The 13,895-nt window shown below is 37.8% G+C and overlaps 3 protein-coding genes across 9 annotated transcripts in view; 1 reads left to right on the forward strand and 2 right to left on the reverse strand.

Moving 5' to 3' along the window:
* Window positions 1–25: 25 nt before the first annotated feature.
* LOC132790746 (translin) lies at window positions 26–1,196 on the reverse strand. Its single transcript, XM_060799430.1, has 5 exons — window positions 1,061–1,196; window positions 911–998; window positions 758–854; window positions 576–691; window positions 26–501 (listed from the first exon to the last, which is right to left on the reverse strand). Exons 1-5 carry the CDS (start codon window positions 1,133–1,135, stop codon window positions 167–169), a joined length of 711 nt encoding a protein of 236 aa, XP_060655413.1. The 5' UTR covers window positions 1,136–1,196; the 3' UTR covers window positions 26–166.
* Window positions 1,197–1,276: 80 nt separating this feature from the next.
* LOC132790747 (peflin) lies at window positions 1,277–2,593 on the forward strand. The gene is made up of 4 exons (XM_060799431.1): window positions 1,277–1,389; window positions 1,460–1,679; window positions 1,877–2,020; window positions 2,088–2,593. Exons 1-4 carry the CDS (start codon window positions 1,381–1,383, stop codon window positions 2,312–2,314), a joined length of 600 nt encoding a protein of 199 aa, XP_060655414.1. The 5' UTR covers window positions 1,277–1,380; the 3' UTR covers window positions 2,315–2,593.
* Window positions 2,594–2,921: 328 nt separating this feature from the next.
* Window positions 2,922–13,895, reverse strand: part of LOC132790740 (longitudinals lacking protein, isoforms F/I/K/T-like) — a 75,854-nt gene continuing 64,880 nt past the window's right edge. Inside the window, exons 7-8 of one of the 7 annotated variants that reach the window (XM_060799414.1) lie at window positions 12,819–12,911; window positions 12,671–12,769 (exon numbers count right to left, since the gene is read on the reverse strand). In XM_060799414.1, coding sequence (XP_060655397.1) covers window positions 12,686–12,769; window positions 12,819–12,911 — 177 coding nt within the window. In that variant the 3' untranslated portion in view covers window positions 12,671–12,685. Of the gene's footprint in view, window positions 5,294–9,239; window positions 10,178–10,558; window positions 10,921–11,699; window positions 12,770–12,818; window positions 12,912–13,895 lie in introns of those variants that run through there. The other 6 variants (XM_060799416.1, XM_060799391.1, XM_060799403.1 and 3 more) reach the window with 6 other exon arrangements.

Genomic DNA, 13,895 nt, shown 5'->3' on the forward strand with positions numbered 1-13,895 from the left:
GGGTTGGCCACAAAACAGGGTGATTCAAATTAGAAATGCAATTTCATGTTTTATTTTCATTTCGTTTCATTTCCACATTTCATATGCGTATATAAACTTGGAGTTTTGTCTTTCAATTTTTGAGCTTAACCTATGCACAACTTATTTGTAGTATGTACCGCAAAACTTATTCAACAGGCTCGGCCTTTGGCTGTTCCTTGCTCTCGGCGGGTGGTGGATTGGATAATCCGCGGATGCTCACATCGTATACAACTTCTTCGATCTTTTTCACATCGTATTTCAAAGCATCAAATCGTTTGCGCAATCCATCATTTTTCATATTTAGCAAACGGAATCCTGTGTTCAAGTCGCCAATGAAATGAGAAATATTGAGGGGACGCTCGTAGTCGCCCATTGTGACGGAATTTGTAGCGAAACGTGACAATTCGGAGGCAAGCAACAGTATGCCCAACAAATAGTCTTCAATATCCAAGTGGAAGCCATCCGAATGTTTAGTTTTTACTGTTAATATCAATTATTATTAAACATGTATGCAATGCATATACAATATAGATTTGCTTATTGTCTCTACTTACATCCAAGCATTTCAGCTGCCGTTTCGCGGGTTACCAAAAATCCCGCCTCCAGATAAATAACCAAAGCAATCAGAAATATCAAACGTTGAGTAATGTATGTCCAATGATCGGAGTAGCTGTATGTACAGTAAAAAGTAAAACATTAAACGCCTACAACTATATTTTCTTAAGCTCTCTCTTACCGGTAATATTGTCCACCCGGCACCAAAGCGGCCAACTTTTGATATTTTTCAGCGCAGGCTTCGATTTGCTGACGTGCCAAACCGCAAGCACTGCTGACTATTGAAATAAATGTAGTCGTTAATAGATGTGATTAATAATAATAATTGACTTACCTTTGCTTAAATCTGAGTGTATGATCTGCAATTGAATGGTTGCATCCTTGGCCAAGTGCTCAATCTCCCGCACTACAATACGAATGTTCTGCGCAAAGTTTGAATAATACAGTTTGTCATTCTGCAATAATGTCACCGATTCTCGCTTACCTCGCGTATTTCCTGTTCATTATCTATGTACTTTTGATAGTTTGAAAAAACCTCCATATTCACAAAGTGCGACATTTTGTTTTTGCCAAAAAACTTGCTTGTTTACGCCGGTCTCTGCCTCTTATTACAAACACAAAGCGAAACGAAACGATAGACGCACGAATAAATCGAATATGACAGAGTTGATATGCCTGCGATATATCGATAAAAGCTTACGCACAGAAAAGTAATCAATTAATTCACAGCTGAGCTATCACTTGTGTGTGTCGTGTGTATTCCGTCTTAATTGAAGTAAATTAAATTATATTGCATTAAACAAAATGTCCTACGTAAGTTAATATCTCATATAATTAAGAAGTTAAATATTCTTCAATGTTTTTTCTTGCATGTGCATTGTAGGGCGGAGGCTACAATCCCTACGCTCAGCCTGGCGGTGGCTATGCTGCTCCCCCTGGAGCATTTCCCCCACAAAATGCACAGGTGTCGCCACAAGCTCAGCAATGGTTTGCTATGGTGGACAGAGATCGATCGGGCAAGATCAATTCCAAAGAGCTCCAGGCAGCCCTGATTAATGGGCGTGGACAGCAGTTTTCGGACAACGCATGCAAACTCATGATAAGTAAGTCGAATCATGCAAATCCGTAGAGGGTTTCCTATGAGTCAGTCTGAGGTAGCTTTCTCAAGTAATGTGTACATAAACAAAGGAATTGGCCATGTGCTTCTATGGAATTCTCTGGTGTTGCCTAAGCATTTGATGATTGTTTACTTAAAGTTTTTATGTGTGTTTATTTGACTTTAAAATGTTTTATTTTGTAGGCATGTTCGACAACGACGCCAGTGGCACCATCGATATCTATGAGTTTGAGAAGCTCTACAACTATATTAATCAATGGCTGCAGGTCTTTAAGACCTACGATCAAGATGGATCCGGTCATATCGAGGAGGGCGAACTGACGCAAGGTAAACGTGAAAGATATCTTTACGATAGCAGCTTTAGATAACTTTTGTTTTATGTATTTTCATGTAGCCTTCACTCAAATGGGTTTTCGCTTTACGCCGGAATTTATCAATTTCCTGGTGAAAAAGAGTGATCCTAATAACCATAAAGAGGTCTCGGTGGATCAGTTCATTGTGCTGTGCGTGCAGGTTCAGCGCTTCACGGAGGCATTTAGACAACGGGACACACAACAGAATGGCACCATTACCATTGGCTTCGAGGACTTCTTGACCGTTGCCATTGGCTGTTCATACTGAAAACAGTTCCAGGACTCGTTGACGATCAACTTGTAAATCTGAAATACGCCGCACACACTCAACCAAGAGCCTTTACAGATGCAAATCTTATTCCGTGTTTTGTTTTTTAAATGTGCAATTTTGTATTTTTTAGTGGTGTATGTTTCGACTTGTTATCTCCTCCTCAACTCGCCAATCACTTTTGTAATCTCCTCTGAAACACATCTAGTATTGTTGTTATTGCAGTTTAAAACACAATAAGTACAAAAGAATCACAATAAAAGTAATGCATACATAATATTTATATTTGTAAACGTAAAATAAATGTGTGTTTTATTTAAAATGTGAACAAGTTGAGTACATACATAGATTTAAAAGATATCGTAATACATGTCTTAATGTTGTTTGTTTCGTAATTTGAATGTTTCTCAGACAGTTCCACTGCCAATAAATCATTCCAGAAAATGTCTTCGCCTTTTTTGTGGCGTGTAATTGGAAATAAATCGTTCGATTTCAGTTCGAAAATGGCGTTTGCAAAATCTTAATGCTAATTTAAGAGATAAAAGTACATTTGGATATGAATATAGTTTTGATTTTTGGTTTGGGAATTATGTTTTGTCTTGTATTCTTCTTTTTTTTTTTTTTTTTTTTGGTTTTAAGTATACAATTGTAAAATAAAAATTCTAAATATACATATTTGCTTTCAGTCTTAAAAGTCAATATTACGTTGCTAAAATTAATAAATTTGTTGGATCCACAATCGATTCGCAAATACTATCAGCTAGCTAGCTCAAAAATCAGTCAAAATGTTCAATAAAAATAAATACCTAATATGGCATAAATCGCGGAGATCGCTTTGGACAGTAGTCAAAGGGCAAGGCAAAAGTTGTTAAGGTTAAATAAATACGTTGAGAGATCTTTGGATATGATCGTTATTTGTGGAAGATCGGGCTTGGGATGTGCCCATTGGTATGTGTATTAAAGGGTTAAGTAAAACTCTAATAATTTTGATATTTTTATTATTATGGATATGTGTTGTTCAAAATGTTCAGGGACGCGTGCAATAAAGATCGCCCAAAGAAATACTTAGCTTAATAAAAATCCATATATAAAAATAGCGAATAAAATATCGTTTCGCAAAATATCATAATCAATTGCCTCATATCATCGACAAAATTCGACAAATCTGTTAAAATTGTGGTAAATAATACGATAATAATACGTTGCCTTTTCAATTAAACAATGATGATGATGATGAGGCCTTAATACTAATTGGTTTCGCTTGATTTTTTTTTGATTGTTTTGTTTTGATTATATGCTTGATTAGAATGGTTTGCACTGCTTAAAATAAAAGTAAATTGATAAATTATAATATTACAAATTAAACATAAAAAAATTGTTTTTGTTTTTTTGGATGACACATAAAATGACAAGAAATAATTCAATCGATTTGTAGACACACAAAATCAAAAGATACAAAAGACACACAATTCATGTAGTACGTATAATTAATGATGTGTTAAAAATGATGAAATGGAAGTTTTCATTAGTTTTCCCCGCCCTTGAATCCCAAACCTTTATCTCTTCTCTTCTCTCTCTCTCGGTTGTGATTATTGTATTTGGTATAGTATGCAAAATAAGTTCCAAGTCAAGTTCACTTATTGCAGTCAATGATCAGTTTACCCTGCGAATCATCGGACATCGAACCACTCAGACTTATTCCCCCGCCATCCATTTTCATGGAGTACTTGGAGCGACGCTTGCTGGGCAACTGAGGGAGATCCGTGTGATGCTTGCGCACATGGACACCGAGATTGCCGCGCTGCTTGGATTTGTATGGACAGTAGGGACACTGATGCGATGGCTCCTTGCCACCGCACTCGACATTCTCGTGGCGACGCAAGGTCGACTTCCAGCGATACTTCTTGCCACAGTGGCGACACTCGTAGACGGGTTCGCCATCCAATCCAAGGCCATTGGGACTGGTGATGCTCCCGTTGCTGCTGCTGCCGCCATAGTCGCTCAGCGTGAACTCCAGCTGGCGAAAGGCCTGAGCCTGGGCATCCTTGATCGATCCCGCCGAGCTGTTTGCCGTGGCCGTGGTGGCGAACATGCTCATCGAATAGTTGCCAAACTTGCCACCAGCCATGCCACCCGACTGTTCCATCAGCTGTATGTCGTCGAAGGCATGATAGCGTGCATCGTCTTCATCGTCTTCGGTGGAGGAGCCGGGTTCATTCTCGCACTCCGAGTGGCGCATGCTGCGCTGCTGTTGCTTGCGCAACAGATTCTCCAATATCTTGGTGGGCGTCACCTCATCGCCGTTCATCTCATGATCCCCGTTGTGCTCCTCGTGCAGACGACGATGTGGCGTCTGCTGGCGCAAGATCTCCTGGGCACGCAACTGCTGCTGGAAGCTGTGCAATCCGTTGCGCATCAATGCCTCAGCGATGGCAGCAGCCGGTGGCTTGGGTGCCGCATTGTTGGCCACCAACACCGAGGTGGGAATGGCGGTAACGCTGCCCACAGCTGTATCCATTGGCTCCACTGCCGCTGTCTTGGTTATTTGTGTATGCTTGGGGCGTGGATGAAATGGGCCAGCTGGAGCGGCAGCTCCCAGTTGCTCCGTTTCTTGTTGTTGTTGTTGCATTTCATCAGCCATCGAGTTTTTTGAAGCCGTCTCAGAGGCAGCGCCGTACACGGCGATCGCGGCAATGCTCGAAGGTTCGAGAGTCTCTCCGGATGTGGGCGACACCTGGCCGGGTCCGTACTCACCCGAAGACGACTCCTGTTGCTTGGGTGCCTTAGCCGATTTGCTCTTGTAGAACTCGAAGAGCATGTCGGACACCTCGGAGACGGACAAACGCTTGCGACGCGAACCGGGTAATTGCAATTTCTGCTCATCGCGCTTCACATTGAGAATGCTGCGCTGGAGACCGCGTTGGATCTCGGCGGTGGCCAGCGAGGGGGGCGGAGCTGTGTTCTCCTTGCGACTCAAATCTGCGAATGGAAACATTTGACGATTAGTTTTGAACTTTCTTCAATGCGTGCAATGATCGAAATGTGCTGGAAGCTATGAAATATTTCACAAATGAAAAAGCAAAATGATTAACACCCTGGACTGCTGGGTTTTCTGTTGGTTGTGGCAAGTGTTAGAGATGGGAGTTAGTATTAGTGGCATGCAAAAATAAACAAATAAAGTATGGTTTATGCAACATTCTACGAATTCAATTATCACAAATATATAAATTAGACATAAAACTTGGTTTTAAATAAAGCAAAGTACACAGAAATGAATATTTTGTTTTTTTTTCCTTTTTTTATTAACACACTCAATGAAAATGATAATGAAAATGCTGAAAAATCACTGGCACTCATGTTTTTCTTTGTTTTTAGCAAATGAAAATGAAAATGTTGTTTGGTGTTATGCAATGTGCTGCTGTTGTTGTTGTTGTTGTAATGATGTTGATGTTGATGTTGATGGTGGTTGATGCAGTTACCGAAACCAAAATAATTAAATTCTTTACCTGCCGCACAATCTAAAAAAACAGAGAAAATAGGTTAGTAGTGATTCTGTCAATTTCAAGCAACAATTAATCCAAAGTGCGCGCAGTCAATCCTGAAAAATATAAATAAAATGTTGATTAATATTTAAATAATTTATAAACAATGAAAGTCTAGTGCAGTTGCGTTGTTGCTATGGAATGTATTAAGCTTTTTCTTGAACTTGGACAAAGTTTGTTTTAAATAAAAACATCACTTGTAGCTTAAATTTAAAGCTTGACTTTTGCAAAGTGTTCGAGAGTCGCCCACGCAGAAGCGCAAGCGCTCGCTGGAAAAGCGTCCACACCGCAACACAAACGAAACTGCACTAGACCTGGACAAAGGCAAGGGAGAGGGCAGCTTAACAATTTTCCAAGCAAAGCAGCGCAAAGCAAAGCAAACGCATCCTCAAATCCCTCTGCTGCTGCAGCTGCAACTAAACGATGGCGGCAGGCAACAACAACAACATTCGGAAAATATCTCATTTCGTTTCGTATTCGTATTCGGCCTGCTGATGTGTGTGTGTGTGTGTGTGTGTGTGAGTTGTAAATGTATCTGTATTTGTATCTGTATCTGTTGCTGCACGCACAGCAAGTGTACCCAAGGCTTAAGGCCTGCTTGAGCCGGGTCCTTGATTTATTTATACTACGCTTGCATTCTTTGCTCATTTTCCGTTTTTCTACCTAACTCGCATTCCTTCTCTTCGCTTCTGTTGCTTCCAATTTCTATTTCTGGCATATTCCAGGCACAAAACTTTCTCCTCGCTCTAGAGTGAGAGTGTGTGGGCTGCGCAGACAGAGCGAGAGCGTGCGAGAGAGAGTGAGAAAGCGAGAACGTTCCATGGAAAGCATTTGCGCAGGCGCGCATTCGCTTTGTATGCGTGTGTGTGTGTGTGTGTGCGTTCGTTAATTTTGTATCTGCGCGTGTTTACGAGCAGCTTCCGGTGGTGTTTCGGGTGTTTTTCACGCTACAGCTGTTGGCAAATGCTCAGATATAGATTTCAAGGTCAACATATGAAAACTTAAGGGAGGACGTGATAAGCAAAATGATTACTGGAATTTTGCAATAACCTTTAAATTATTGCATCAACTTAAAAGATAAATGAAATGCAATCAAAAGCAGAACATTCATGGAAAACAAAAAAGTTGAAACGAATTCCTTTCCTTTGCTTTTATCTTTGTTATTGCTATTGAAACTTTACAATATCTAAAAGAACTTCATTTTATTTTATTATATTCCTTCGTTCAGAAAAGTGCAAAAGCTGAAATAACTTTAATAAAATACTAGTTACAGTTATTCTGTATGAAAATAACAATTATTATTTTTATATACACCTGGCCCTCGCTTAACTCGGACTCTTTTAGCACGAACTCGGTCTTACACGGTTACAAATTTGCTCCCATCCCCCTTTTAACACGCTAAAAACCTCGTTCTTACACGATTTTTTGATAAGGGGCCACCAAAATGAAAAAAAAAAGTTGAAGCATACTGGCTTAAGTTATAAATGCCACCAAATGCATTTCAAACTTGATAAGAATAGAAACATATGATCTCCTTACTTTTTAGCATTTTTAAATTTCTATAAAGATTAACCTGTTAAATTATTATATAAAGCAACTTTTTTAACTAAATACCAGCTTTTAGTTTTGAAAATATGAACGTTATGCATTTATTAAAGGCATATGCATAATAACTTTTGGTTAATTTTGAACAAATGTATGAAACTTTAATAAAAACAGACAAAATTTGATGTTGACAATTATCAAATGCATCTTCATTTAAAAGGCACATCCATTATAATAACTGAGATATCTGACTTTTTGGATGGCAAAGTACTGTCAACATTAATGGAAATTATTAAAATTACTATCCGTAAAATTTGCTTTTTGGCTTTCAAAGTTTTTCTCAAGCGAGACTTTATCTCACATACCTTACCATTAAAATCAGCTAAAAACTTACTAAACTTCGATTATCTAGCATTATATATTTATTATTATTATTTTATTATATAGCTTCCAAAAAAAACTTGTCAATCATCTCATCAACTTTCCCGTTATTAAAACTAAACTATTTCTGAAATTATACTAAATTGTAAGTATTACTCAAACTTTTACATCTCAATTCCCAGGTCAAATGAAACAGTCTGGTAATTAGTTAAAGTGAAAAAGGGAAAAAATTATCCACGCTTATCGCAGAAACATGTCGAACGCTTCCAGGAATATCGATTTTGAAATAGAAATAGCTTGTGAAATAATTGAACAGGCAGATCCTTGGAACTTGCCTGTCTGCCTGCATGCAGTCCTCTTTGTTTAGTGGACTTTGCGAAGGCAAAGCCCAAAAGGGAGACGTGGAAAATGCCAAACAACAGGCACGTCTGCGCATTGCCAAATGGAAATATGGGAAAACTGCTGGAAATGTTGCGCCGTGGGAAGCACAAAAGCAAAAGCAAAAAGCCGTTCGACAGGCAAACGAAAATAAAACGCACACACACACAATGAGTGGGACAGAGCGACAGCGAGCGAGGGAGTGAGAGTGAGAGAAATAGTGAAAACTTATTTTTAGACAAAAACTCGGCTCTCGCTCGCTACGTGATTTATCTGTGCAACAAATGTTTTTATCCCAAATTCCTTTTGCTTTTGTGTGGGCGAAAAACACACTCAGAGAGAGAGAGAGAGTGAGCGAAAGAGATTTGAGATCTCTCGCTGCAGATAAGGACTCTCTCTCTCTCGCTCTCTCCCTGTCGAGTACAGTCCAGTTAGTTATGCTTTGTGGTTGGCCAATTTTTGTGCCGTTTTCAAATAGTTTTTCAAGGGCAAATCACAAATACCGAAACCCACCCTCAATCTGAAACCTGTTTGGGTTAAAGGATTATCATCTTTTGTATTGAAATGCGAAGCGAAATGGAATAACCTTGGCATACATACAAAAAGGATTATGAATATTTACCTGTATATCATATTTTCCACATAGCTGTCAAATAATGATACAAAACTGAAATTAAAGGAAAATAAAAAGAAAATTAGAAAAAAGTAAAACAAAAGTAAAAATCAAAAATGATAAATACAGACCAAATAACTATGTTGAATGTCGTGTCGAAAAAACATGAACTGATTTTTTGAAATAAAATAAAAATGATACACAACTGAAATAAAAAAAGAAAAATAAAAGAACATTAGAAAAATGTAAAAGAAAAGTAAATATAAAAAAATCAAAAATACAGACCAAATAATTAGATTGAATGTCGTGTCGTAAAAACATGAAAAAATATCTGAAATAAAATTAATTAATAAAAAAATAGTAATAGAAAAATGTTTTAAAATTCATTCTTTTTTCAGATAAACTAATAGTATTTTTTCTTAGCGCAAGTGCTTTGTAATTTCGTTTTATTAGCAACAAGTATAAAAAAGCTTAAGATTGGTCCTCATTTAAATGTAGTTTACTGATTATTTTAGTGGCTAACGAAACAAAAAGATGAAAATGCTTGGAAAACTTGCTTGTGAAACGCTTTTCCAAAATACATTCAGTTGTAATGCTAAGCGAGTTTTGGCCGTTGCTTAACTACTACAATATATTAGAATAAAGACTAACGATTAGTTATGAACTAATTACAATGTAGAATATACCTTCGATTATGTAATTTTTGGTCTCAATTTGGTAAATATTTTCAATTAGCTTGGAATCCAATGAACATTGTTATCATTATTGTTTGTTTTTTTGTTTTTCTGCTTTAAATCAGCCTTAGCTCCGTTGTTTAAAACATGCAAAACCTCAACTTAGTAAACTAACAAGATTAAAAATAAATATTTGCAAACACTAGCGTTCACTTGTCTGATTTACGATTATGTTTCATATATATAGATTCTATATCAATATGATTTATAAATTTGTGTTTCATATATAGATTCTATATCAAGACCGAGTGCTCCTTTCGCATATGCTCATTGAGGAAAGCCTGAGAGCGATAGACGCGAGCGCAGAGTGGACAACGATTCGATTCGTATGGCGGCGTTCTCTTGGAGCTCTGACGGGGCAACTTGCGACCCGGCACCAGGCTGCTCGTATCGATGTGCAGATTCTGTGGCAAGTGTGGCACGAGATGTTGCAACGAACGTGCTGTCGATATGGAGGCCAATTGCTGGAGTGCGATCAAGGCATCGGCATTATTCACCAACGGTTTTTTTCCATTATTATTATTACTATTGCCACTGCTGTTGTTGTTGTTGTTCTTTGTGGTTGGCTCCTCGTTCTCAGTGGAGTCTTTGCTGCCTTTAGGCAACTGCTTGGAGGTGCTGGCCAGCGACGTCTCCTGACCGCGTAGATTGTACTTTTTAACCGTGCTGACTGCAATGAGAAGAGCAAACAAAACATAGAAAACATAAATAACGAAATAAAAAAATGTTAAGTAACCAAAAATAACTTAATAACAGCATTTCTTGCTGCTGACTTGCTTGTTTTACCTAAACCAAAATTGAATTAATTATTTATGCATTAAATTAAACAGGCGTACAAGACATACAAGCGCTTATTTACACGCACAAATTAGGTTAAAAAATAGAGAGTAGAGAAAAAGAAATGCATTTTAATTCAGATGCGATTCTCTTTTACTTCATTTTATTTACACACATGTTTGCTTATAGAATACACTATATAAAAATTACGAAACTTGGCATTAACGAGAACTTGGCTAAATAATTATTAATACATTCAATTGCAACTTGCTGACAACTCTTAACTAACTTAATTCCCAAAATCAGCTTCATTCGCCACTCGCAGATTGGTTGGATTCAAATCCATGGGATCGAATGCACTCGACACACTCGAAGTGCGGCTCTTTTTGGCTTTTGTTTTTCTTGTGGTTGGAGTTGCATTGGTTTTATTGCTTTGCCATTGCTTCGAGTTCGTGTGCAGCTTCTTGTGGCGATTCACATGGGAGCGACGCTTGAACCATTTGAGGCAAATGTCGCATTGATAGCGCCTCAAGTCCTCGCATTCATCCTGCTGATGCAACCGCAAGCGACTCTCCGTATGATAATAGCGTCCACATTGGCAGAACAATTGATTCTTGCCGCCATGTCGTATAAACTCTGATTAAATGATAGAAGCAACAAAATGACAAATGACAAATTTGTGTGATATACTCTCTATATAGTATGTACTAAGTTATACAAAGATGTGAACGAGTGTGTATGTGTGTGAGTGTGTGTGGCATTATGATCCCCGTTGATGAACACAAATTCATTTTGGTTTCATTTTTACGTTTCATTTTTATTGGAATGTGAGAGCGCAAAATGTTTAGCTACTACAACTACAAGTATGTTTAGAGTCAAGACCTTATTTTCACCGTGTTTCCAAACATCCACATCAAGCGTCAAGCGGCAACAAATTGTGGCAAGTACAGCAAAGCAGCAGCGCCTAGAAAAAAGAGATTCATATTAATGATAATGGCAATTAAAAGAGCGAAGTAATTAAAAGTTGAATCAAGTAAATGCACATAAATAAATTGTAAACATTTATTTATTTAGTTCATATACAGAAAAGGGAAAGGTTAGTTTCACATTGATTTAAAATTACTAACGATTACATTACGAATGCGTATGTAGTTGTGTGTGTGTGTGTGTTTACTTACACTTGGACTGCAGTTGAGCAACAATTGAAAAACGCTCAACGTACATTTTACATTGGTGTTTTTCTTTTTGGCTTATGAAATTCGCTTTAAAATCTTACTTTAACTAACTTGCAAATTGAGATCTTTTCTTTGGCTAATTTACACGAATCAAAAGTCGCACTTATACATATATAAAGTGTTGTACGTATTATTAACTATTAATATGACTATAACAAATGCCAACACACATACTCTCTCTATCTCTCTCTCTTTTTAATTGCTCAAAAGCAACGCATCACCAGATTCCGAATGCTTTTGGTTCATGTGCTTGCGCAGATCGGATTTGTATTTGCATTTGTGGGGACAATGCGGACACTTAAGCGTTGGCTCCACGCCACATTCGTAGTTCTTGTGCCGCTTGAGAGAACCTTTTATTTTGTACGTTTTGCCACACACATTGCACGCATATTTGGCATCATCGATGGCCAAATCGTTGACCTGTTGCAACGACATTGTCGTATGCACTCCACTCAGTCCATTCACATATAGCTTCTCCTGTTGATGCTGCTGCTGTTGTTGTTGTTGTTGTTGCTCCTCCACACAGGGCAACTTATCCACCACATAATCCTCCTCATCATCATCATCGGCCAGCAAATCCTCATGCTGATCGTTCTTGATGACAGCCAACTCGAGTTCACGTTCCGCTTCATCTGCATCCGTCAGCAACAGTTCGGATTCGTGTGCAGTCACCACATGTGTGGTGGTGACCACATCGTTGGCATTGCTCGGAGCCATCGAGATGCTGGTGGCACCATATTGCATCACATCACGGAGCAGCATTTTATCCTCTAGCCGAGAAGTGTCTATTTTGATATATTCCTGCCTCGTTTGCTGTCGTACATCCAAGCATTGCTGCAACGAAATTTGCTGTCGCTGATGCTGATGTTGTTGGTGATGTTGCTGTTGTTGCTGATGATGTTGCTGCTGTTGTTGAGTATGTTGCTGCTTTACTATTTGTATGGTCGTGGCCTGTGGCTTGTGCAGCAGACTCGTCGTGTTTGTGTTCGTGGTGGCATTCTTGGTCAGCGCAGGTATCGTATACTGAATGTTGCCCACCGGATTGCCCAGATCATCGGGCGGCAACTCAACCACAACTGTGGCACCCGACAGCAAACTCGTCGCATTCCCCGAGCTCAGCGATTGCGCTGTGCTCAGCGTTTGATTGTGACTCGTCGTCGCGTTGGCTATCGAATAGGGAACAGTCTCCAAAATGGTCCAGTAGCCATCTGCAAATAGAGATCAAAGCGAGTGCCAAGCAAAATATTATTCTAGGGTATCGCTAGTTTTGTTTTTGTGATTATTTATGCATATAATTACTTGTGGCATTAACATAACAAATTGTGGCAGCTGTTCATCCAATTGTTTTATTGTGCTTTGTTTGCTTTGTGTTTGTGTGTGTGTCTGTTTGGTCTAAAATAAAAAGAAGTCAACAATAAACAAGGAAAAACAATAATAATAATGAAGTGTGTGAAAATGGGCAAATCGATTGTCAGTATTAATAAGTTTGCTTTATTCTTAAACGCTTTACAAATATATTTCATATATAAAGTATAAAAATATACACAAATTGTTTGTTTATAACACCCAAAAACAAATACAAACAGCGCTTAAATGTATTTCATAACTGAGGAATATAAATATATATCCGTTGAAATATATATTTCATATGTATTGGCAAATAATGGCGTCTTAAGTCTTTGTTTGCTTTACATGCTTTCTTCATTGTTTTTTTTTATGTTTTCTTTTTTTGGGAACTGATGTTGGCAAGATAATTTAGATAGATATATTTATGTATATAGAGAGAGTTTCAGAACACCGAGCCCACAACACATGTGTTTTTTTCCTTTTTTTGGGCTAGAATTAGTTATGTTTGGTCTTGGACCGATTTGATTGCTTACAAAAAACTAAAGGATAGGCACACGCGTACAACAAAACTTAAATGTATCCAAGTACAAAAAAAACAAAAACAAAAAATGTACATTTAAGAAATAAGATTAAACAAAATCATATAAAAAAAACGGAATGCGGTCGGAGATAATCAAGCTGCGATTACACGTGTCTCATGAAAATGTAGAGAAGTTATTCAATTTATGAAGTAAATTTTGTAGTTACTTTTTCGATAATATATGGAAGTGAATTTTTGAAAATGAAATCATTAGATATTAAAAGAAAATTCAAAGATTACTCTCATATATTAAAAATATTTGAAAATAGTTTTCAATATTTCAAACTAAATTAAATAAGGGGTACTTTTATATTAAAGATATATGATTGAATGGTTTTTAAAAATATCGAAGTTTTGTATACTTTGCTGTATAGTTGAAGTGCCTAGCTACAAAGACGGACAATAAAATTGTCCGTTGAGCTTAGTTTTACTTACTACAAAGGAATAAA

This window comes from Drosophila nasuta, chromosome 3 (genome assembly GCF_023558535.2).
Source record: "Drosophila nasuta strain 15112-1781.00 chromosome 3, ASM2355853v1, whole genome shotgun sequence".
Classification (NCBI taxonomy): domain Eukaryota; kingdom Metazoa; phylum Arthropoda; class Insecta; order Diptera; family Drosophilidae; genus Drosophila; species Drosophila nasuta.

Bases quoted from the DNA above. Each gene is read 5' to 3' on its own strand.
- LOC132790746 (XM_060799430.1), bottom strand. From the start codon at position 1,135: ATGTCGCACTTTGTGAATATGGAGGTTTTTTCAAACTATCAAAAGTAC. The intron at 692-757 runs GTAAGAGAGAGC...CTGTACATACAG, and splicing joins CCGGGTGGACAATATTACCG to CTACTCCGATCATTGGACAT. The intron at 502-575 runs GTAAGTAGAGAC...TGATATTAACAG, and splicing joins GGCAGCTGAAATGCTTGGAT to TAAAAACTAAACATTCGGAT.
- LOC132790747 (XM_060799431.1), top strand. The intron at 1,680-1,876 runs GTAAGTCGAATC...TTTATTTTGTAG, and splicing joins CGCATGCAAACTCATGATAA to GCATGTTCGACAACGACGCC. The intron at 2,021-2,087 runs GTAAACGTGAAA...ATTTTCATGTAG, and splicing joins GGAGGGCGAACTGACGCAAG to CCTTCACTCAAATGGGTTTT.